General features: G+C 41.1%; 1 protein-coding gene across 7 annotated transcripts in view; it reads left to right on the top strand.

Moving 5' to 3' along the window:
* SPATA13 (spermatogenesis associated 13) overlaps positions 1-16,570 on the top strand; it is a 186,840-nt gene extending 170,270 nt beyond the window's left edge. For all 7 annotated transcript variants that reach the window (XM_074569072.1, XM_074569080.1, XM_074569090.1 and 4 more), the window contains 9 exons: positions 22-158; positions 583-762; positions 1,835-2,020; positions 4,666-4,845; positions 5,494-5,726; positions 8,110-8,239; positions 8,991-9,363; positions 13,224-13,298; positions 14,564-16,570. In XM_074569072.1, coding sequence (XP_074425173.1) covers positions 22-158; positions 583-762; positions 1,835-2,020; positions 4,666-4,845; positions 5,494-5,726; positions 8,110-8,239; positions 8,991-9,363; positions 13,224-13,298; positions 14,564-14,745 — 1,676 coding nt within the window. In that variant the 3' untranslated portion in view covers positions 14,746-16,570. The remainder of the gene's footprint in view (positions 1-21; positions 159-582; positions 763-1,834; positions 2,021-4,665; positions 4,846-5,493; positions 5,727-8,109; positions 8,240-8,990; positions 9,364-13,223; positions 13,299-14,563) is intronic.
* The last annotated feature ends 6,206 nt before the right edge of the window (positions 16,571-22,776 follow it).

The raw sequence follows: 22,776 nt of genomic DNA on the forward strand, positions 1-22,776 counted from the left end.
GCTGTTGCACCTTTGTTTTAGTTGCTGCAGATGGTGGGACCGAGTCTTCGGCCTTAGTGGACGACAATGGCAGCGAGGAAGACTACAGTTACGAGGAGCTGTGCCAAGCCACTCCCAGGTACCTGCAGCCCGGAGGGGAACAGCTAGCAATTAATGAGGTAATGTCCTGGGCTTCGCATCGCTGTAACGATGGGGGTGGGTGGGTGTGTTTTACACAGGTCGGAGGTTTCATATTACTAAAAAGGGCAACGGCAGTAGCCAGCATAGCGAAGAATCCAGCAGCCGCGGTGTCCTGTCTCTGGCAGGGCCCAGGAGCAGATGCCAAGGGCAGAGCACAGTGACTGGCACTTCACCGGGAGTGTGACTCGTTAGCCTGTGTGACTGCTCCGGAGTAGGACTCTAATTGTTCTCACCAATAAACAGATGCAGAGATTTCTGAAAAATCCATAATTTTAGCTTTATCCTGTAACAGGAGTAATCATGGGCGCTCTAGTGAGGTATTTTGTTTGGTCTTTTAGTAATTTATAAACAGCTCATTGTTTATCTTTTGTCCTTCACAACCTCCTTTTCTTCCCGTCTCAGCTGATAAGCGATGGCAGCATTGTCTATGCAGAGGCTCTCTGGGACCACGTGACTATGGATGATCAAGAGCTGGGCTTCAAAGCTGGAGATGTCATTAGAGTTCTAGAAGCTTCCAACAAAGACTGGTGGTGGGGAAGAAATGAGGACAAGGAAGCCTGGTTTCCAGCTAGCTTCGTCAGGGTGAGTAACTCTCTTGCTTTGGCACCATTGTCACGCGAGATTCCTAGCAGAGTACAACAGCAATGGTCATGGCATTACATTTAAGTGAAGGGCCTGATCCTCAGCATCTTTGCTTCTGAACATCAGCAGTGTAGCTGCTAATGACTTCACAAGGAAAAAAGCAATAGAGAATCACACCCCAGGATCCCTTAGCTCCTCCGACACCTTTTACTCTGGCTTCTTCCTTTGTGTGGTCCTTTGGTAACCAGGGGAATTTCTCAAGCAGAAATGAGGGTAGCAGAAAGCTCAACCAGGAGCAACCAGCGTACGCGGAGAGGACACAGCAGTTCTCATGAGGCAGCGGGGAAAGCTGCAGGGATTTCTTGGTAAAATAGGGCTTAATTTATTATCACGACACCGTGTAGGAATTGGTTCACAGTCTGAACTCCCCAGTTAGAACTCAGCCAGATTAATGACAGTATGACTCTTGAATGGTATAAAATTAAGCTATGTTTCAGAAATTAATTTAAAGAACTTTTTGAAAGCCTGTAATGAAGCTTGGGCCACGCTGTATGAAGTACTACACAAAGTGCAAGAGATGGTTCCTGCCTTTGCTCTTCCTAGATCTCCAGCCAACACGGGCAACCAGACAAAAGTTGAAAAAGGAGGTGCTGTTATCCATATCGTAGAGGTGGGGAACCGGGGCAGAGGGAAACTATTTAGAAGTGTTTGAGGCGTCTGCTTTTGTAATTTTTACCCACATGCTGGCTTGGCCAAAATAGCACATAAACTATTAGTAAGGGTCAGAAATAACCTTAAGTCTAAAAAATACACAGGGGACACAATATGGTATCTTTCCAATCCTGTGAGTAGAAAGCCGTGTATTTAACCAGCCAGAAATCTCAACACTTTATTTGAATATGCAGTGGGTACAATGAGATAAATCTTTTTGTGGCACCCTCTCTATAAGGTAAGAATGGGAACATTTCTGTAGCGAGTCCTCTCTTAATTGTAAGAAGTTGGTAACAGTTTTATCACATTTTGTAAAAGTTCGCTGCTTTACTCTAGTTTGCTTTGTTTTTTCTGGCTGCAGCTGCGAGTTAATCAGGAAGAAGTGCCAGAGAATTGTAGTAGTATCCAGGATGAAGAACAAGATGCAGATATTAGCAAGCATCGTCAGAAAATAGCTGAAAACAAGGATCAGATGAGAACCAACGTTATACAGGAAATTATGAACACAGAACGAGTCTATATCAAGCACCTCAAGGACATCTGTGAGGTACATGCTTTAACCTGAGGGCGTTCTGCTGACCTAATGTGAACAAAACATCCCATATGAGTTGAAAACTGGGTTGGTTTCTCGTATCAAAATATTCCCCATTGCACATCTGAGGCTGTCAGTCAGACCCGACTTGTGTCCTCTTACGGTTTTCTTCTCTGACTGCCACAAGGCACCGCTTCCTTTTTTTTTAAAAAAAAACAACAGTCCACTTTTGACATGGAAATAGTGCTTTGTTTATGTGACCGCTATTTCCATAATAATGAGAGAAGGAATTCCAGTTTATTTGTAACTTTTTACCACTTGGTTTAGATAGAAAACTTGCAGTAACTTTAATAAAATAATTACAGTTCAGGGACAAAACTTTTTCAAAGTAACTTGCAAAAAGAATGTTTGCTGTGTGAGATATTTTTTTGTTTTCTCCAACGAAGAGATTTTTGCTGGGTGCTTAGAAGAAGTCTTCAAAGGTGTTTTAGAACTACCTTGCTTGTTTAAACCATAAAATGTGGGCTTCCTCTGCTTTTTATTCAAATTTTGTTGGAGGCTCACACTTGGACAAGAAGCTTCTTAATATTTTCACTGAAGTTTCCCTCTTTGGACATGGACTGTGACGCATTTGACCTGTATTTGACTTGGTTTGTGGTTAGCATCTGGAAGGGTGCTAAGCAACCTACCAAAATATTCTTTGTACCCTTAGTTTGCTAGGCCTCTCTCTGTATTTGTCATTTTGTCATCCTTTAGTCTGCCCCTGGTTAGATTCTTTCATGGACAATAAAGTAGACAAGACAGCAGTGGATTTCGGTTGGGTTTTGTTTGTTTGTTAGATCAGGCCTTTTTTATGCATTTTGAAGAAAGAAAAAAGGGAAAACCAAAAGATAAGAACTGGTTGCTAATTAGCTAATTTTAAAACATTAAATGTAGGTTTTGTCATTTAGATTCACTATTCACTTAAGCTAGTAAGCTTGACTGTGTGCCTAAAAGATCAGGGAGGAATTTGTACACGCAGCTGTGTCGCTGCCACAGTTAGCCGAGTTCTAGGACATGACTTTCATATTTTACTGGCCTATTAATTCTTAGACTGATATTAATAACTAATTTTCTCTAATAAATGTATTTTGTACCTCTCTTAAATCTGACAGGCCTCTGAGTTTAGTTCAAGAGTGCAGACACACATTTTCCAAGCAGAGAAGTGATACTCCGTGTTCAACATGTGGGGTAGAGATGGTCTGCTTTCCTCAGAGCGCCCCTGTAGGGTGGTGCAAGCAGGACATAAGGCTGAAAATACACTCAAGTAAGACTAAGCCAGAAAAGCTACTGCAGATAGTAATCCAAATTTGCAAGCTCCACACCAGAATGAATCACTAGGACTGGTGCAGTCAGGATCACGAAGCTGGAGTATACTCAGAAAAACAGTTTACGTTCAAGAAGTGTCTGCAATCCACATTACAAGAGCCGCACACAGGGATTAGTTTTCCTTGTCCTCCTAACAGTAGTAAATGTGGTAGCTGGCTTGCAGCATAGCCGCTGCACAGCTCTCAGAGCAGATGGCTGCGGAGGAGACAGGAATATTCATGTCAGTGCCAGCAATATTCAGGGTTGCTTCCTGGTAAACCTCACCGGAGCAATCGCAAGGCTTTTTACAGCTGTCTGCTCCCAAAGCGATATGGGGGAAGCCTGCCCGAAAGCAGCCAAACGGAGGAGCCTGGCAGATAAGCCCTGTCCCACCAGTTAACCTTTGCGCTCCTCTGTACCCCGGCGCCGTAACTGGTAGGAGAGCATGAGCACAGCAGCTGTTCCTGGGTGCTCAGCCCCTGCGCCGTGTCCTCCTCGCCACGCTCGGCTGTGTGGGACAGGCGCCTGAGGATGTGTGGCTGTGCGTGGCAGCGGCTGCTGCTGCGTGTTTCGGCCCTAAGAGGCCCCCGATCGCACCTTTGCTTAGTTACGCGAATGCTGATGAGATCTCATGTCGGTTACTGATGGCAGAGCCGAATTTGCTCTGAGGGCATTTTAAAACTGGAGGACTCCGTTGTGTGTCTGCTTAACATTGGATACGAATAAAGTGAACTGGCCCCCTGTGATGTTCTTACAAGTAAAGAGACAAAAACTGGAAAAGTGCTTGTATGTGTGGTCTTGCCAATACTGTTACCTCCTGCCGATACCATATGGATTTTACCAAACAGCGGCATTCTGAATGCATTATAATATGTTCTTCGTTTGTTTCTCTGGCTTAGACTCTGCCCTACTTAACAACTGGTTAAGGAACCAGTACTTAAGCCCTGGCAGAAATTGTCTTTATATTAATTGTTTTAGGGTTTGTTCTGATCCATTGGAGAACTGTTATGGCACAGAGAAATTGCTATGCAAGTGCACGGCAGCTAAAGTAGCATCGTGGGTTTTACACAGTCTGCGGGTTTCTGGTTCCCTGAATCATTTGCGGTACTGTGAGACAGAAGTTGGACTGCCAGAATCAATGTGTAAACATTTCGGATGCAAATCTGAAATGGCGCGGCCATGTGTGTGTCTGTGGAACCGCTCACCTGCCCATGGATCCACAGGGGTTTGGCCAGCTCAAAGGGGCATGTTCGGGGTAGAACCTGTTTTCACATCTTCAAACTAAAGAGGTCTTTTTTTAATTTCGTTTCCAGGGTTATATTCGGCAGTGTCGCAAACATACAGGAATGTTCACCGCAGCTCAGTTAAGCACCATTTTTGGAAATATTGAAGATATTTACAAGTTCCAAAGGAAGTTTCTGAAGGATCTTGAGAAACAGTACAACAAAGAAGAACCTCATCTAAGTGAAATAGGGTCATGTTTTCTTCAACATGTACGTTGCAAAAGTCGATTTTATTTATGAAATTAACAAAATATGATAAGAAAATGCTAAGTTACCATGTTAGAAGGGGATTTTAGTAACAAGTGCTTATCAGATACTCAACTATGTACAGATAGCATTTTAGCATGTAAAATATTTTACAATTAAAGAGTTATTTAATGGTTTAGATTTCTCCTTATCTTTAGCAAGCATGTAACTTTGTACACATTTTTAAGTTTCCCTTTCAGAACTGTAACGATCACAGATGGGCTGGACTATTTGCAGTGACCTCATATTGGGCATGCAAAAACTTCCTAAAGAAAATAAGGAAAGAAGGTGGTGGGGAAAGAGGCTGTGAGTTCATGATAGACACTTGCTAAGCCTATAGCTGTCTTCCACAAAGAAAAGTACTCTAATGTGGGTTAGATTATCCTGACTCAATGGAGGTCTCTGTTTCTGTGTTCTTACAAAGCAGGTACATAGTTTTGACAGTTACAAAGTAGATTTCTGCATAGTTTCAAGGCTGATCAGCCAGGAAACAATATGGGAAATGGATTAATTAATCTAATGAGATATAACAGATGTTACACAAATATCTTTCCTGCTTTATAGGCAAATACTTTAGTTAAAGCTTTGACTTTTTTCTTTTTTTGTTAATAGCAAGAAGGCTTTGCTATTTATTCAGAGTACTGTAACAATCATCCCAGTGCCTGCATTGAACTTTCAAAACTGATGAAACAGGGCAAATACCGTCACTTCTTTGAGGCCTGTCGCTTGCTTCAGCAGATGATTGACATTGCCATTGACGGTTTTCTTCTCACGCCCGTTCAGAAAATCTGCAAGTACCCTCTGCAGCTCGCAGAATTGCTCAAATACACCACTCAGGAGCACAGGTGAGAGCATGAAAAACCCAAATCTTATAGTAGTTATAACACCTAATTACTCAAGCTTTCTGGGTGACACAACACTGAGGCTTTTGAGAACAGGAACAAAACTCCCATTGACCACTATAGGCAGGAGCTCCTTACTAGATGGGCATCTTGGAACCATCACAAATATTAACCAAAACAGTATCTGAAAATGCAGCACAGGGGACCGACGGGATGCAAGACAGAATGAGGAATAAGTGAAAGAGGGAGAAGGAAAGGAAGAAGGTGCTGAAATAGGTTGTGGGAGGGATGTGTAAATCAGAGTGAAAAAAAGCCAATGTGTCAAAGAAATGAAGGAGAAGGAAATCCACAGAAGAAAGGGGGAAGCTGCATAAATGTTATGGACACAAGAAAAGGTAAAGAAGACTTTAATAAAAAACACAATCTGAGCAAGTTTGGAGGTAATGTTTTTCAGAAACTTACTAGTAATAAACATTGCCTTTGTTTGCAATAAAGTCCAGATACTAGATTTTCAGATGGGATAAATAACAATTGAAGTTGCGGGTTATTAGCCTTTCTAGTATACCCCTGAGCTGACTAAATCTTTGACTAAATTAAGATTTTATCTTTAAATGTCTGCCTTTTTACCTTGTACAACTGCAAGAAAAATGTTCCATTGTGACCCCTGTGCTTAAAGTTCAAATGCAGCCTGAGGCAATGCTTCCTTGTGCAAAGTCTGCACTTCTTTGACCTCGAGAAAACTCCCCGTGGAGACCACGGGATTTTTGCAGGGGACAAAATATAGGGGATGTGAAGTACTGACATTCAGGTGTGAAATGCCTCCATTCAGTTCCGTGGCTACCTGGAAAGTCCTGCAATAACAATTACTAACATGGGTATCTCTAATTTTACTAATTTTAGGAAGATTATTCTGTGAGCTATTAAACCTGCAGATGAAGTGACAGCAAGGTCTTGCCACCTCGCTGTGGCAAGTACGCATAGGACCTGTTTTCTGTGGCACGGGTGGGCGCCCAGTGCACAGAGATGCTCACAGACAGGCAGGCCAACACCCACATGGAGCCTTGGTAAAGCTCCAGCCAACTGGGGTTTTTTTGGTAGCTTTTTGTTTTGTTTTCGTAAAAAGTTTGACAATCTGATGTGTACAGCCTGCTGTGAAGGCCACAGGTTATGCAGCAAATGTGGAATAACGTACACACCAACAGAGAAAGAAGGGACTGAGATAAGGAAGGGCAAAAGTAGCAGTGTGGATATCATGCAGTCACCCTGTGGGGCATCTCCCTGACCTTAGTAGAATCCTGTTAGTGTTAATCTCACTTTTTGTATACAGTGCAACAGGAAGAGTTTCCATAGGTATAAATAGAGAGAGAAGAGTAACATGCTGTAACGCATCCATCAGCAGCAGCTGATGAAAACAGGAACTGAGACAGGAGCAGATAAAAAGGACGGCGAGGCTGACCCCTTGGCAGGATTTATTTCTGGCTCATACTGTTTTCTACCTCTGGCTCCCTTTTCTGCAAGAGGCGTTCTGATAAAGGAGGAAGGCAACTGCTCTGTTGGGACTCTAATGGAAGAAATGCATCTCTTTCCTTCTCTCTTCTCAGAGATCCATTTGAGAAAGGTGAAGGAGTGATGGATGCTATTCAAAGGGGAACGAAAACCTGCTTACAAGTTGGGGGCATTCATAAGCACGTGGGGAGCTCAGGGAAAGAAGGAGGGGAGCAGAGCAATGGAAGGACAGGAGGCTTGCATTTGACCTGGTGCAGGCAGGGGAAGGGGACTGCCCTGGCTCTTACACACTTGTTCCATGAAAACTGGCCACTTTGTCAGCATTGTCTCCTTTCATTCCTCTCTTCGGTGCCCATGTTCTTGCATCCCTCACTCACCCTGTTTGAGGTTGCTTTCGGTACTTTTTCTGGCTACATAGCGTTCTCCATTTGCATTCATTGACCCAGCTGTTGGGAACAAGAAGGAGAGAATACAGTTGTTAAACATGATTAAAGGAATGCCCTTCCCAATAAAATCCCACTAAAATCTTGCTTAAAAATAAATTCCTTTGGTGAAATGTATGTATCACTGAGGACAATGGGAGTTCTACTGTTGTTTTCAGTAGAGCCAGTATTGCAGTTCATTAGTCTACCTCCTCTGCCTCCTTCCACCAGTTTAATAATTTGCTCCTGCATGAAGCATAGTAATACAGCAGCACCGAATTGTACAGACTACTATGTGAAGTTCAGGGTAGCTGAGAATCAGGTTTCTCTTATTTAAGTACCCTGAGTAGAGGGATCAATGGGTAATGTGGGCTAATACTTAAAGCACTGTGACACAGTTTGTGATTGCATCATATCCATTGCCTAAGTGATCTTTGAAATCTGCCTGCATTTCCCAGCGATTATAACAACATAACAGCTGCATATGAGGCTATGAAGAACGTAGCGTGCCTGATCAATGAGCGAAAACGAAGACTAGAAAGCATAGACAAGATTGCACGTTGGCAAGTCTCTATCGTAGACTGGGAGGTAAGTGTCAGCCTGTCCCTTTCCTGACCAAAGGTACTGTGTACAGTACTTCATGTCCTCTCCAGGATATGTCTTTCTGCATAGTAGGTAGTTTATGGTGTCTACTTTTCAAGTGGTCATTGCTCAGTTAAAAGTCCAGTTGCTTTATTTACAGTGATTCTGTTACTGATTACCTTGTTTATAAATCAGGAAGAGCAGCATGTATTAACATGGGCACTTATCTTTGAGATGACACTGGATTGAGATGACAAAATGGATTTTTTTTTAAAATGCTAGACCTATAAAATCTCCTTTGGGTTTTTGGTAGTTCTGTCAGAACTTGAACCTGCTTCGTTGACTTTAATGATTTTCCTCCTGATTTATGCAGAAGTAAAGTAAAGCAGAAACGCATTCATTGAGCTTACCTGTATGAGATTATCTACATTCTTCATGGAAAGAGTGGAATAGGCTGCCCAGGGAGGTGGTGGAGTCACCATCCCTGGATGTGTTTAAGACTCGTTTAGATGTGGTGTTAAGGGATATGGTGTAAGGGAGAACTTTGTTGAGTGGCGTTGATGGTTGGACTCGATAGTCCCAAGGGTCTTTTCCAACCTAAATGATTCTATGATTCTATGATGTTTTCAAATCTAATAATAAAAATACAATAAAAATGAATGAACTTAAGACTTGATTATAAAATGAGACTGGTTAGGCACACAGTAAGATCTTAAAATACGATTTACTTACTACATGTATATGTATCTCCTCTTAGGGACCAGATGTGTTAGCCAGAAGCTCAGAACTGATCCACTCAGGAGAACTGACCAAAATATCAAAGCAAGGCAAAAGCCAGCAGAGGACTTTCTTCCTTTTTGACCATCAGCTTGTGTTCTGTAAGAAGGACTTACTGAGAAGGGACATCTTGTATTATAAGGATCGTATTGACATGGATGAGATGGAAATTGTGGACACTGAAGATGGCAGAGACAAAGACTTTAACATGAATGTCAAGAATGCTTTTAAGATAATAAACAGAGCAACAGAAGAGATTCATTTGTTCTGTGCAAAAAAACAAGAGGATAAAAAGAGATGGATGGAGGCGTGCGAAAGTGAAAGGAGAAGAGTTCAGGAAGACAAGGAAATGGGTGAGTGGAAGGATTTCCTCTCTAAAAGGTGTAGAAACAAAGGGGAATGTTCTTGCTTTTACACTTCCTTATGCTTTCTGCAGATGTGCACTCTGCCTTCTGAGAGACCTGACATGACCTATAGCTGTGTAAGTGAAGCCTGTCCGGGTGTGTTTGCCCTGTCGTTGGGGGCAGTTAGCTATGACACCCGTGTCACAGCGTAACCTGTATGATTCTGGTGCATTGCAGAGCAGAATGAGATGTGAGATATGACAAGATGCAATTCATAGAGACCAATCAATAATAAAAATCCATCCAAAATCCTAGCACTTCCGTATGAATCATTGTCCCAAAAACATCTGTTCATAAAGGACACTTTATTATAAAGCCAAGCAGCAAACGATTCTATGATTCTATTCTATTCCATGATTCTATGATTCTACTTGTAGATTTGTACTGTCCATGTCATATAATGGCACCTCCTGTGTCGAGGAGACCCGTGCAGTCGCGTGGTATCATTAGTTACAAACCCAACAACAGCACCTCTGGGCAGTTTACAGACAAATGAAGCCTAACCTTGAGTGAGCAGGGAAAAAGGTATCAAATCCTAGGCTCAACGTTAGACCCACGGCCTGTGGGATGCTCTAAGGACAGCGTCTTCTGTGTGAATGTACATTTAGGATTGTTATTTTAATTTCTTTTTTGCATAGTTTCTTGCTTGCTTTTAAGATCGGTGACAAAAGCTCCAGCAAAATTTCATTGGCAAAACATACACAGAGAAGACAGCAACACTAATAAGAAAAATAAAACTCTTTTTTAGTCTTCCTAAAGAAGTAATGGAAATATTAGTGCATTTGTATGTGTTGACTACGTGGCAATTTCTCCTTTTTATAACACTCATCAGGCTTAGGCTTTGGATGACAGCAGGTTAAAATTGGAAAGGCAGTGAAGTGGATGATATAACTCAGACATTATTAAAATTTAAACAAGATGCCAAATCTCATATTCCATACTTGCTTGAAACACCTGGTCAGAAGAATAGGAAGACAGGAATAACCCTTAGTTTACAAATGTAAACCTTTTGATCTTAGTGGCTTTCTCTTGTTTCATACCGTTGTAAATATGACAAAAATAAGGCCTCCTCCATATGTATTGTAGATAGTCCATAAACTGAAGAAAATAATTCCAAGTTTACCAATTCATACTCTAAAATCAGTTTTAACTCTTCCCTCTTGCACCAACTGTTGCAATTAACCCCAGTCGTCTCGAGTAAACAACAAAGCAGCCACAGCTAAACTTTCCTCAAACTTTCCCAACTTTTCAAAACCAACTCTTCTCCCCTGCTGAACACCACAGTGTAACGTTGTGACACTGTGGGCACAACACTGATGGCTTTCATGAGTTCTCTGTGTAGAGCTTGTTCAGTCCCCTTGTGCTCATGGGGATGGGTGGTGGCTGCCTTTCCTAATTCACCTAAACAGAACTCTAAAATAAAGTGGATATTGCAAAATGGTGAAGGTGATCAGAAGGTAATTAAGCAATGCAGAGGATCTGATGATGAGTGTCCAAACAATCCCTCTTACAGCAAAGTTACAGAAAGCCTCCACTCCAGCATACAATGAGAACAGTAGTAGAGTCAAATGGAAGGATGTTACGGAATAAATCATAGCTCCTTCACTTTTGTGAGCAGGCCTGAGCAAAGGAAGATAAAATGTGAACATTTTCCATTCCCAGCCTTTCTGAGGAGCACTCTTGAGCTCTTCAAATCTGTATCTACACCTCCTCCTGCAGTGGTTGCTTTATGGAGCACCGGGAGACTGTGTTGAGTGGGCTCAATGCTGTATGTCAGGATGCTTCTGAGGCTCACACTAGTGCTTGCCCTGGGCAGCAGCAGGTCTGTCTTGTGCAGGCAGAGGAAGCTGCAAAGGTATAGCAGCTACAGCCCTAAATGTCATTATTTCTTTTATGGGGACCTCATGAAAATCAACGTACGATATTCAAAAGGGTAATGAGATTTGTTGTAATAACACTAACCCTTATTTAGGGATGGGTCACCAATTCCCGTGGTGCTGAGCGCAAGGATTGCAAGGGAGGGTCCGTCGTGCTTGCTGCTCTTCAGGCACTGTGCAATATAGCAAAGAAAATAAAGTATAACAAGAAACTGTATTCTTGATAATGGCACATAGGCACAGTCTTTTCTGCCCAGATAAGAGCGAGCCTTCTGGAAACTTGCTTCTCAAATGTCACAACTCATTATTTTGACGTACCTGTTTTGTCACAGGTATCATGAACCAGAGGGAAGATAGTTGAGTTGCAATAGCTAATATCCATCTGGTCTTGCGAGTCACAGTGGCTTGAATGTTTTCTCCATTACCCAGAAGACTGCTTTTTTTCTAAAATTTCTTTTTTTGGCATAATTGAACCTTTAGCCAAAACCAGTGGAAAGGCACCAGCATTGTAAACCTCAGGTTTAAATTTATCGTCTTGTTGATTTTGTAAGCTATCTTGCTGGACTTCACACAAAGCCTCTAATCTAACCACTCAGAGAACCAATATGTACCCTTCCAATTCAGAACTGCAAATGGCATTTTACTTCTATTTCAAAGACACTTTGGTGCGAGTCACTGTCTTCCAAACCATATCTAGCTTTTCTTAGCTTTTATGAATATATGGGAAGAAAAGGCCACAGCCAGAAAATCCTTCTCCAAACCACTAATAGTCACCCTAAGAAAGTGGTCTGATCTCTGTTGATGAAATCGCTTTCATTTTTTTAAATCTGTTTCCTTGTTTCTATACAGGAAAAAAAAACCCTGCAGAATAAAATACCCCAAAATTATGGCTAACTGCTGTTGTATTGTAAGCTAATAGGCTGATTTGCAATAACTTCTTCATCAGTTCAGACTAAAATAGTAAAGGGAATTTCAAAAGTATAGAGAAGTGCAGGAAGATGCAAAATGGAATCAAACCAGATGCTTTGCTTTGACTTTTAATTGCAACTTCTGTGCGCTTCACGTGCATATGAGTGAAATGAGTGACAGCATGTGCACCCTGTTGTCTCCTTGTGCAAACTTAACGTATCCACGTATCTCAACTGGCTTGTACGCAGGGAGAGGGAACCGGAGTGCCTGTACCTGGGTTCCGGATGACACCAGTCACTGGTGTCACCTTTCACAGCAGATGCCTGGCATCTCTGTACTCAGCACAGATCAGTCATACAGCTGTCACATGATAGTAAATAGCATAAATACCATATACTCTAGCATCAGGTAAGTCATACAAGTATGCAAACAAGTACATGAGAAACCAGAGTGAGGGCTCCAGCCCCAGTCCGATGCAGCCACAACCACATCACAGCCTGCTTTGGTGTCTGAAAGATGATGTGATGTTGTCTCCTCCGAGTAGAGGGAAAGATTATCCAAATTTGTAGTACTGCGATACCAGTGACTTCAATTTGTTACCCCAAGTTAGCTCAGAGTAAGTGAAAAAAGAAACAGATTCTGCATTTCTGATCTATTACTTGCTGACTCGTAGCTTTCAGAAGCGTTAATTTACACTTTTTTTTAAATCTCTTGTTATCTGGACTTGTCTATAAAAAGACCTTTCTGTGTGGTTTGTTCCACAGTGATTGCCATTTGCAGGAACTGGAAAGCAGCTTTTCCCAGTAATCTACAGTCAAATTAATGTTCCTATTGTTATCTCAGTGAAAAACTATTTTTACATTTATATGACAAAGTAAAACATGCTTCCAAAAACTTCAGGTATATTACTATGAAGATTTACTAAAAATTGTTTAATAGTTTACTTATTTGTTCTAATTTAATGTAATCAAGTATTAGGTACAGTATTTTTATAACTGTGCCCTAATTTACACTTTGACATAGGAATGGAAATCTCAGAAAACCAGAAGAAACAAGCCATGCAGAATGCCCGTAAATCGAGGCATGGAAAAATTAAAGGTGGGTGTTCGGAATTGCTTTACATTCTCACTGTGTTCTGGTGTTCTTCATTTAGCAAATAGCACAATGTGGCTATGGTTGAGTTCTTCAATCTTTTAAAAAATTTTCATGGTTTACATGGAGTTCAAATAATTTCCATTAACCTGTATTTTAATATCAAATTCCAATGCCTTTGTAAACCATCTACTAAATCAGCGCCCCAGTCTCCTTCAGACAGGCAAGTCAGTATTCTCTTTACTAGAGAAGAAACTCAAGAGGTAAGGCAAGCCGTTTATGTAAGGATGGAAGAAAGTGCATGCAGAGAGTAAATTAGAAATGAGGGTTACTGATTCCTTCCTTTGCTTTTACTCAGACAGGTGGTTCTTCTTTAGTAATTCTGTGCTTTGTTTAAAATATCCTAAAGTTCTTTTTGCAAGCCACGTATTGCTGTATTTTTGATAACACACTCAAAATGGCTCCCTTCCGTCCTAGACTGGAAGGAAGGAAGGATGGACCAGAAACGTGTTTCTCTGGAAAGAGCATTTTTTTATTCCTTTTCTGTCACAGAAAATGTCTTGTGATTTTGTCCTTTTCCATCTTAAAGTCAAATTTGGGTAAATCTCCAGTGTGTTGAGAGAATAAATTGAGCAAGTGGGACCACGTTATATCTGCATTTAGGAATGAGGAAGTTGATGTTAGGTAGTCCTCTGCTCCCTGGGATTAATATTATTAAAGCATTTTCTCTTTATCAGTCACTAGATACCTGTAAAATCAGTCCGGATTTTCAGGGGAGTGGCTGAAAATCGTGATCAGGAGATTCTGTTCAGAATGCACAAAGGTCAAAGGCTGAGAACATTAGCTTGGAAAAATATTTTCCAAACTGAAGAAATAACATTTTTGTTAGTAGCGATATTTTACCCAGCCTTATTCTAAGAGTTGACTAAAATACATATAACAATGCTGTGTAAATTCATTGCTTTGAAATACCAGAATTTACTTGTGCAAACAATATAGCCAGGCTGTGTGAAACTGCTGCTTATTTTTGGTAATTCTGTAATGTTATTTTTACTGATATTATTCTCTTCTTAAGCCAAATCAATGCAGCAATTAAAAAGACTAACATCAGAAAAGGTAACCTTTAGTAGTGCTTCCATTCGAGATCATGGCAAAATTCACACTGGCTTTATTGACCTTTGAAGTTGTCCCATGGTCCTGTGCTTAAATTTTCCCAGTATTGGTTGCTCTGCTGGCTGACTCATACGCTTTCTTAAACTGTTCTTTTGCAGGTGTAAGCTATAACGGGTGTCCTGTGCCTCCTCCACACCAAAGCCTGCATCCTATTCATCAGCGCCACATCACTGTGCCTACCAGCATCCCGCAGCAGCAGGTTTTCGCCCTGGCAGAACCTAAGCGGAAGCCATCCCTCTTCTGGCATACCTTCAACAAACTCACTCCCTTTAAAAAGTGAGAGGCCAAGGACCTGGGAAGGACATCGACGTGGAGGGAGACTTACTCCAGAGAAGGACCTTGGACACACGGATAAGCTTATTTGTGCTCAGTGAATCTCCAGTTTTGGAGGGAAAACCTTGGGTTCCCTTGAACCAGAAATACAACCTTTGTCTAGAAGAATAACGCAGTTCCTCGAGACCGCTCTGAAGTTAATGTTGCCAGATGTCAGCATTGCTGATGAAGAGCAGTCTGCCTTCTGACAAATTGCTGTTACGCTGAAGCAGCAGCATTTGATCTCGGTTTCTTAGGTATGTTGAAGTAGTGATGGAATCATGCAGGTCATTGTAACATTTCATTTTTCTTAACGTTATATTGATGGCCAAATTGAGGATAGGGAGGAATTTTTCCTTAGGGGTATATCAGCACGGAATCTCAGGAGAGTCTTCTTCCTCTTGGAGCACTGAGCAGAGACCACCCATTAAAATCAGGTGGAGACATCCCATGTGATGAACCAGCTGGTGCAGAATTCAGTGGACCCTAATCCTTCCTGTCTTTTTCTATTAAATTGCCAAATGGCAGGAGAACGTCCCGCAAGGCCTTACCATATTCCAGATTGGAACAGGGAAATTTTATTCTGTCATATAGAAACTTGAACAGAGTGTGAAATGGACTGTAAAGATATGTGCATTTATTGCACATCAGTGGAAACACGAGGAGCCCAGGGCATCTCAGATTGATTACTTTCAGTCACAGCAATATACTGCATGTACGTATGCTTCTCGGTGTAGAGCTTTTATATCACTTTTTGCGCACTTCTTTGCCTGGGAGATGCTTCTTTGTATTTCCAATATGCTTATTTCTCTCTGTAAAAAGTATTTTTTTATTTTCTAACAGAGATAATGTGAATGTACAAAGTCAGAGTTGAGACAGTACGTGCTGGCTGCTGGCCATGTTACATAGTTCTCACACTTTGTATTCATATAGCTTGACTTAGCAAATGTATGAATGGTAATGTAAATATATTGAAGCAGTCTGGATCCATGCTTCTTACACCCAGTCAATTCACAATGAGTTTTGACCAATTATTTCTTCACAAAGAGAAATACTTACTGGAAGGGACAGAGAAATTGTGTGTACTGGAGATGGATTTTTGTCTCAGACTCGTCAGTCCGTACTGGAAGGGGAAGAACCTGACTCAATTAAGGTCAGCTCTGGCCAGCATATGCAATATGTGATTTGCATTGCTGTGATTTGCCTATGGCATGAAGTTGCTTTGGGAGAATAACTTCTAAAAAGCCACCAGGAAGAAACAGGATCCTGATATTTGCAGCACTGATCATTTCTGCTTGATAACTCTCATTAAGGATGACAAGACTGCTGTTAATATGGAAGGACAAAAAGACTCCATTTGTTTCAGAACTGATTTGCTATGAATGTCTTTATAATACTTTATTCTATGCTGCTGATTAGGGGCATTATCTGATGATAAGGACAGATCCAAGGGTATTCTCTGACAATGGACACAATCAGCTTTGTCATGAATGTGTAATATATGAAGAACAAACACGGGGCTAGAGGCCAGGCATCTTAACAACAATGTAAAAAAGCCTTATTTTAAACATGTATTTGTTCCTACTGCTATTGTTACCTCTGTATTTTTGTTCATCGTCAGTGTTGTGAAGCCCACTAGTTGCTAGATTTTGGGGCTTTGATAACTTTGTGTCAACTTGTGCAAAGCCCAGGTTTGTGGTTTTGATTTTAAATGACATCTTTTGACAACTGTACATTTCAAATGCCTTGTGTATATAGCTCAGCAATAATACAAAGTCTGGTGATGCTCAGCCGAATCGTTCACCGCATAGTGAACTTCATTGCTTGTGCTTTCCCGTAGCGATGGAAGACGACCTGAAACAGTTAAGAACTGGGAATATGCACTGACATTTTCAATGATTCAGCTTAAAGAAAATGCACGGGAAAGTTAGTGAAAAAAGCTGGCTGGGTTGTATTTTTCTTTTGATGTTAAAAACAAGCCATTTCTGTTCAGATTTTTTAAAAAAGATAATTCTAATGCTCAATTTAAACACAAGGAGCAGACTTCCAAATGCAGGCATGGATGCATGCCCTTCCCCTTAAATGAGTGACCCTTTTGTGTTTCTTACATACCCATTTTTGTGGGTACTTACCACATTCGGGCCTGCAAACCAAAGTGATGCACATACTGTGGAAGTGGAGATGATGTTTTTCATAATCACATTTTGAAAGACTTGTTCTAGATGCAAAAAAAATGTCTGAAGTTGGATTGCAGTGCTCACCCAGAAACTTTTCCAGCTGGGCCCGAAGATATTATGAGATCCACACTTATTTACACGTGTCTTTGCTAAAATGTACTTCCTTCCAGGGCTCGGTTCTGTGGAGTGCTGGGAAAAAAAAGGAGGTTTTGGGATGTATCTTCTGACATGTCAGTGTCCATGAAGGCTCTTCCCACATAGTGCTGGTGCCTTAGCCCTAAAAATGAACAGAAATGTTTGCATATGGTTTGGGATGCAGCAGGCTTTTTTTTCTCAAGAAGTGAATTTCAGAGAGATAAAAAGCAAATGTTTCATGGTGCAGATTACTCAGGACAGTTTTACATATAGTACCCTACATATAGACATGGTTGTTTTATAATATTCTCTGTGTCTTTCTTTGCAATCTGACCTTGCAAGAGATTAAGATAATATATAACAAGACAGGCCAAACTTAGACTACACCATAATCTTTTAAACTACTTATAGTTAAATGAAAACGCACAATTACATTATCCAACAATTAAGACAAATATTTACTTGGGGTTCAGCCTGCCTTTAGAGTCTGTGGGCAAAAAGAGTTGCAACTAAAAGGTAAAAGTTTGTATTCTAGCAACTCTTGCCCTGATCCTCCTGATGACAAAACTGATACATGATCAGAAAGGTGTGACGGCAACATCTGTTCTTTTCCTCTCGCTTTTGCATGCTTTAAGTTACTAAAAAAAGTTCTAGGGCAACTACTAAGCACATTTGTGCCTCGTTCAGATAAAGCACAGCCAGAGCCTTCCCGATGGCCTGCTGAGCAGATAACCTCAGACTTTATGCATGAGATGCAGTAAAATGTAATTGTCCTCAAATGTGTTCCCACTGAGTTAGGAAAATGCCAAACCATAATTGCATCTAACTTGGAGCATTTGATGTTTAAAATAATAAGATTGTTTTACAAGTGGCTCTTGCCATGCTAAATTTCACATTGTGTTTTAGTGGTCAGTGTAATAACGGAGTTCCAAGACAGACTACTCAAATGGTCCAGGTTTTAGTTGTCTTTTGAAAATAATTATAACAGAGTTTTGGAGCCAAAGGTCTTTAGCCATAACTAACACAGTACCTTTCTTTGACCGCCTTTCCGCTTTTTTTCTGTTTGTGTGACATTTGTATGTAGGAGATGCCTTCCAAACGATTTCTAATTTAAAACTATTTGTTGTAAATACTAGGTATGACTTGCGTATATATATTATTTTGACAAGTGTTTTGTAACATTTTATCTTAACGTACATTACTTTGTGCGTCTTACCATCTGTGTGCTGTTACACGTGTTGTAAATGAAGTGTCCTGGCTACAGAGCAGATGAATTGGCTGTTGACGGCTGAAGTACAGTGTATAGAACTGCGGTAGCTTGATGTGAATTTCTTCTGAAGTAATTGCATTACAAGGTTTATTTGCTTTTGGAACATTGTTTGTCAAATGAATCTATTTTCTAGAAATAAGTACAAACTTACATTCCCATTATTTTTCTCTTATTGTACATGTTTGAATTAAATAATGTACGAAGCTGAAGTTCCTCAGCTGTGTCTTATAAAACTTTATTGTGCAATTTTAGAATTTTTTTTTTAATTGTCTACAAAGTATCCTCTGGGATGCAAAAATGTACCGTCATTTTATTATTTTAAAGCAAAAAAAGGTCACACACTCCTCTCTTGGTTTTCCAGTAACAGCTACAGTACTTCCTAGCACAAGTTCATTTTAACAACTACTAAAACTGATTCCTGGATTGAAGTCTTCATCATTTAGGCAAAACCCATCCTTGTTACTGTCTTAGCCATATGCATCTGCGATCCCCGTGCTTTGCCTTGTCCTGGCAGACAGCTCCCACGGTGCCCCTTGGAAGTAAATGCAAATACAGCTTCTGTATTAATAAAGCTCCTGCTCACAGAGGATGGTGACTTAAGTACTGTAGTTTAGGTAAGGAGGATTAAATTTTGTTTTCTTTGGAACAAAAGCAAAACCTTTTGCAAGGGTTCACCCAAAAGGCGTGTTCTGTAAATGTGTGAACAGGTTTATCTGCTGGCCTGTTAGAGCAATGGGCAATGCTGCCTGAGATTCAATTTACTGCTCTGATTCAGGGAAGTTTTTAATTTCTCGTTATTCTGACAGAGCAGGGGACCACACCTGAAAGGCGTGCGTGTCTCCTTCCTGCTCAAGGCTGCGTCAAAAATTACATTTTGCTGAGACATATTAGCTTTAACAAAATAACATGCTTTGCTGAAATCTTTTCAGCAAAAACACTTTGGCAAGTTCAAATGCTGGCAGAATATCTGGATTTGCCAATCCTTTCCCCCTCCTTCCCTTGTCCAAGCTCTTATCTCTATTTCTTGCTTCACCTCAAAGCTGAGAGTTTCCCAGGCCTCCCAAGCGCTGCCGCTGCAGCAGGATGTGTGCCAAGTGCTCCGATATCAAAGTGAAAGGCACAGTCTGAGCACTTAGTGAGGCAGATCAGATGACCGAAAAACATACCTTGAGCAAACACTGGAGTAATTGTGATCAATAGGCTTTCTAAGGAGCCTGCAATTCATCTGGCCATGGTGAGCTCATCTGTGCATTTTGTTTCATGCTTTGGCAGTCAGGCTAAATGCAGTAGATTGTCCCATACCGTCAGCTTTTAAGTTCTTCAAGAGCTCATCTGTCAGGTGGCGCTTTTCCTTCATGCAGAAACAGCACTGCTTTTCTTGGGTTTTTTTGGTTTGGTTTTTTTGGTTTAGTTTTTTGGGTTTTTTGGTGTTTGTTTGGGTTTTTTTTAGAGGCTACATGATGATCTGTGCTTAGTAACAGAGACATGGATTTGGGCCTTTTTATGTTACAGTACCAAAGGAGAAAAGAAAAAGTCAGCAATGGAAAACTGCACATCCTGTGGCCTGTAAGGAAAGCACACAAATACCTTAGTGTGTTTCTGAGTATTTTTCAAAACTCAGTTATTCTAACTAGCTAGAGAACATGTAATTGTGACAATGATGTGCCAAAACTCTATAAACTGTCAGCACAACATGTTTTTTTAATCATAGGTTTGTGTTAGGTTTAGTTCACTGCAGTCAGAACTGACTTCTGGTTGTCCAGGTGATTACCTAGGGCTGAGAACTCTCCTACTGCCACTATTAGGTATTTAGGCTCTGGTTTCAAAAAAAGATGTGTGTATGTTTGCATACATACACAAACACCCACACACCCTTTACAAAGTCCATATGGCATCCCCAGATAATGTCTCTGCTGGCACCTACAGCAGGTTGCACCAGACAAGTGATCCACACCCATCACACCCTCCCTCTGTTTATGTTACATCTTATATTTCTGTTGTGCATCTTGGCAAGGATGGGGGACACACACGACACCTGGGCAAGGTTTTACCCGAGCCATTTTAATGTTTTAAGCATTCAGACTGGGCCACCAGCAATGAGGACAAACCACTTGGGAGACAAGTGAAGGTTGGGAGGTGTCAACATCACTGGTGTCTAGTGTCAGCAGAGTTCAGAAGGGCAAATCTAAGGGGGCAGAGGTTAGCAGAGCAAGGAGCACCACTTGCCCTTCAAGGACTGAGTTTCACTAAGAAGAGAAACACAATATGATGTAGGATTTATCAACTGTTTCTCCTAGTGATTTTTGGAAACCTGAAACTGTTTCAGGGGGAAGGAGGAGCTTCAGGTGCTCCTGAGGAACTTTGCTGTCAGAACCAGGCACATGAAATTCCTCGTTTCTGGTACATACAAAATAAAGCAGAAGGCCCAGTATATACACTGAACTGTCAGTAGGCAGATTCGCTAGGCACAGTTAACCTTGGCCTCTACCTATGAACATAACCCAGACTTAGGAGATACTGACTCGGGAAGGACTGAAAAAGTGTCTAGAAGGTGCTCTGCTAATAAGGTTGGGTATATCTTCTTTTATTAACCATCCATCTCGTGGTCATCACTGCCACATGATCACCACTGCTCCTAACACATGTAATGAGCACAGTAATCAATCTAAAAACCCCTACATCTCCTGCCATTCAGATGCAATGGTTTTTAAGAGCAAATGAACTTCTACTGCTGTGTAATTATTTCCAAGGCACTATTCTGCGATGAGTCAAGGCACACTAGACAGCAGCTTATGGTAATGTTTGTCTTTAATGCCATTCCTACAGCAGTTTTCATGGTTATCTGCTAAAAAAGTGTCAATCCAGACTAACGGCAGAGTCCATCAAGGTCGATGTAACTAATGAATTATGTCATTCTCGCCTCAGGATTGGGATAGACAGACCATGACTGTTGTCATTGTAAAATTCACAGCCTCTTTTGGGTCAGTGTAAGGGTCCTGCTGGTGCTGGTGCCATGTCCCCAGGAGCCCCTGCTGCCCCCAGTGCTGTCCCCTCAGAGCCCCCAGCTCTCCCAGCACCCGTCGGCGAGGAAGGTTTGTCAGTAAATCCAGGTTTTCTGCATGGCAGGACAGGTCACTGAGGGCACAGCACTAAGCTGTCAGGGTGGGCTATTTTTTAATGACTCAAACTTTTGTAGTGCGAGAGGAGGCCAAGGCAAAGCAACCTTAGAAAATTTCCAACAGTGCCTAGTAGGTAAAGAGAAAAAGATTGTTTGTCATGGCTCTCATTTCCTCTTCTCATTAGCACAGCAGCGAGGCTAATTTGGCCACAGAAGTTCATTCAAGGAGAGCAGCTAATTGCTGCACATTGTCCTTCCTTTTCCTCAGAGCACGGTAGATAAAATGTCCCAGATACAAACCAGGGCACCATAACGCTTGTAATATTTTCTTATTACCACAGGGTGGTGGTGAAGACCTTAGTGAAAACTATTAATTGCTCAACTGTGCTGAGGGTACGTTATTTGATACGCAGACCAGACATGTCATATCTTTGCCACGTGGGAATTCCCTCAGACACAGTGTTTTCAGTCACTTGCACTAACAGAGGGGAATTAAGGCCACTTCCTATAATACATTAACTCCTGTTACTGTTGGTTTTATCCTTCACTGTTTATGATCAGCATTTAAGGAGTTGATGATATGCTCAGTTGCTTTACTTCCACTAGTCCTTAAACAGCAGCAGCTTCAGTGCTTTCAAGAAGACACAGTTAAGTATTAAGTTATGGCTTCTTCAAATTTAGTTACCAATAAATTTAGTAGCACAATAGCTTTGACTCCTGTTTGAATGGCTAGATGGGTAGCCTCAGAATTACATAGGAAAAGCTCTCTTTGTCATTCAATTTATTTGCTTTAATTCAACCTTGTTACTTCTTTTCCACAATCACCTAATTTTTGTAGTGCCACGTTCACAGCATTGTTATGTGTAGTCTTTTTGTCCTGCTTCCATTGTAAATTGCTTGATACAGAGACTAACTTTATTACATGTTTTTTGCAGCACAATATTGGTACGAGATGTGCCTTCCATCCTACAAACCAACCAAGCTGTCAAAGGTTAACATTTGTGTGATGTATTTGTGTAATGAAACAGCCAAATCAAAGCCTTATTAATCCATTTTAACAATTGTCTTTCACGTAACAGTGGTAAAAGCCAAAGTACAGAGCACTTCAGCTTAGTATTGGAATAAATAGAAAGAGTCCAGTTTAAACCTCTGCTTTAATTATTGAACAGCTCTCAAAATTAAATCACTGACCTTTGAGAATTTAGTGACCAAACAAGTGCTTGTCCTCAAGGCACATATTTGGAGCTTGCGGTCCTTTACATGAAGCTTTCATACTCTCATTAAAGATGCCCAAGAACA

This window comes from Larus michahellis, chromosome 1 (assembly GCF_964199755.1).
Source record: "Larus michahellis chromosome 1, bLarMic1.1, whole genome shotgun sequence".
In the NCBI taxonomy this organism is placed as follows: domain Eukaryota; kingdom Metazoa; phylum Chordata; class Aves; order Charadriiformes; family Laridae; genus Larus; species Larus michahellis.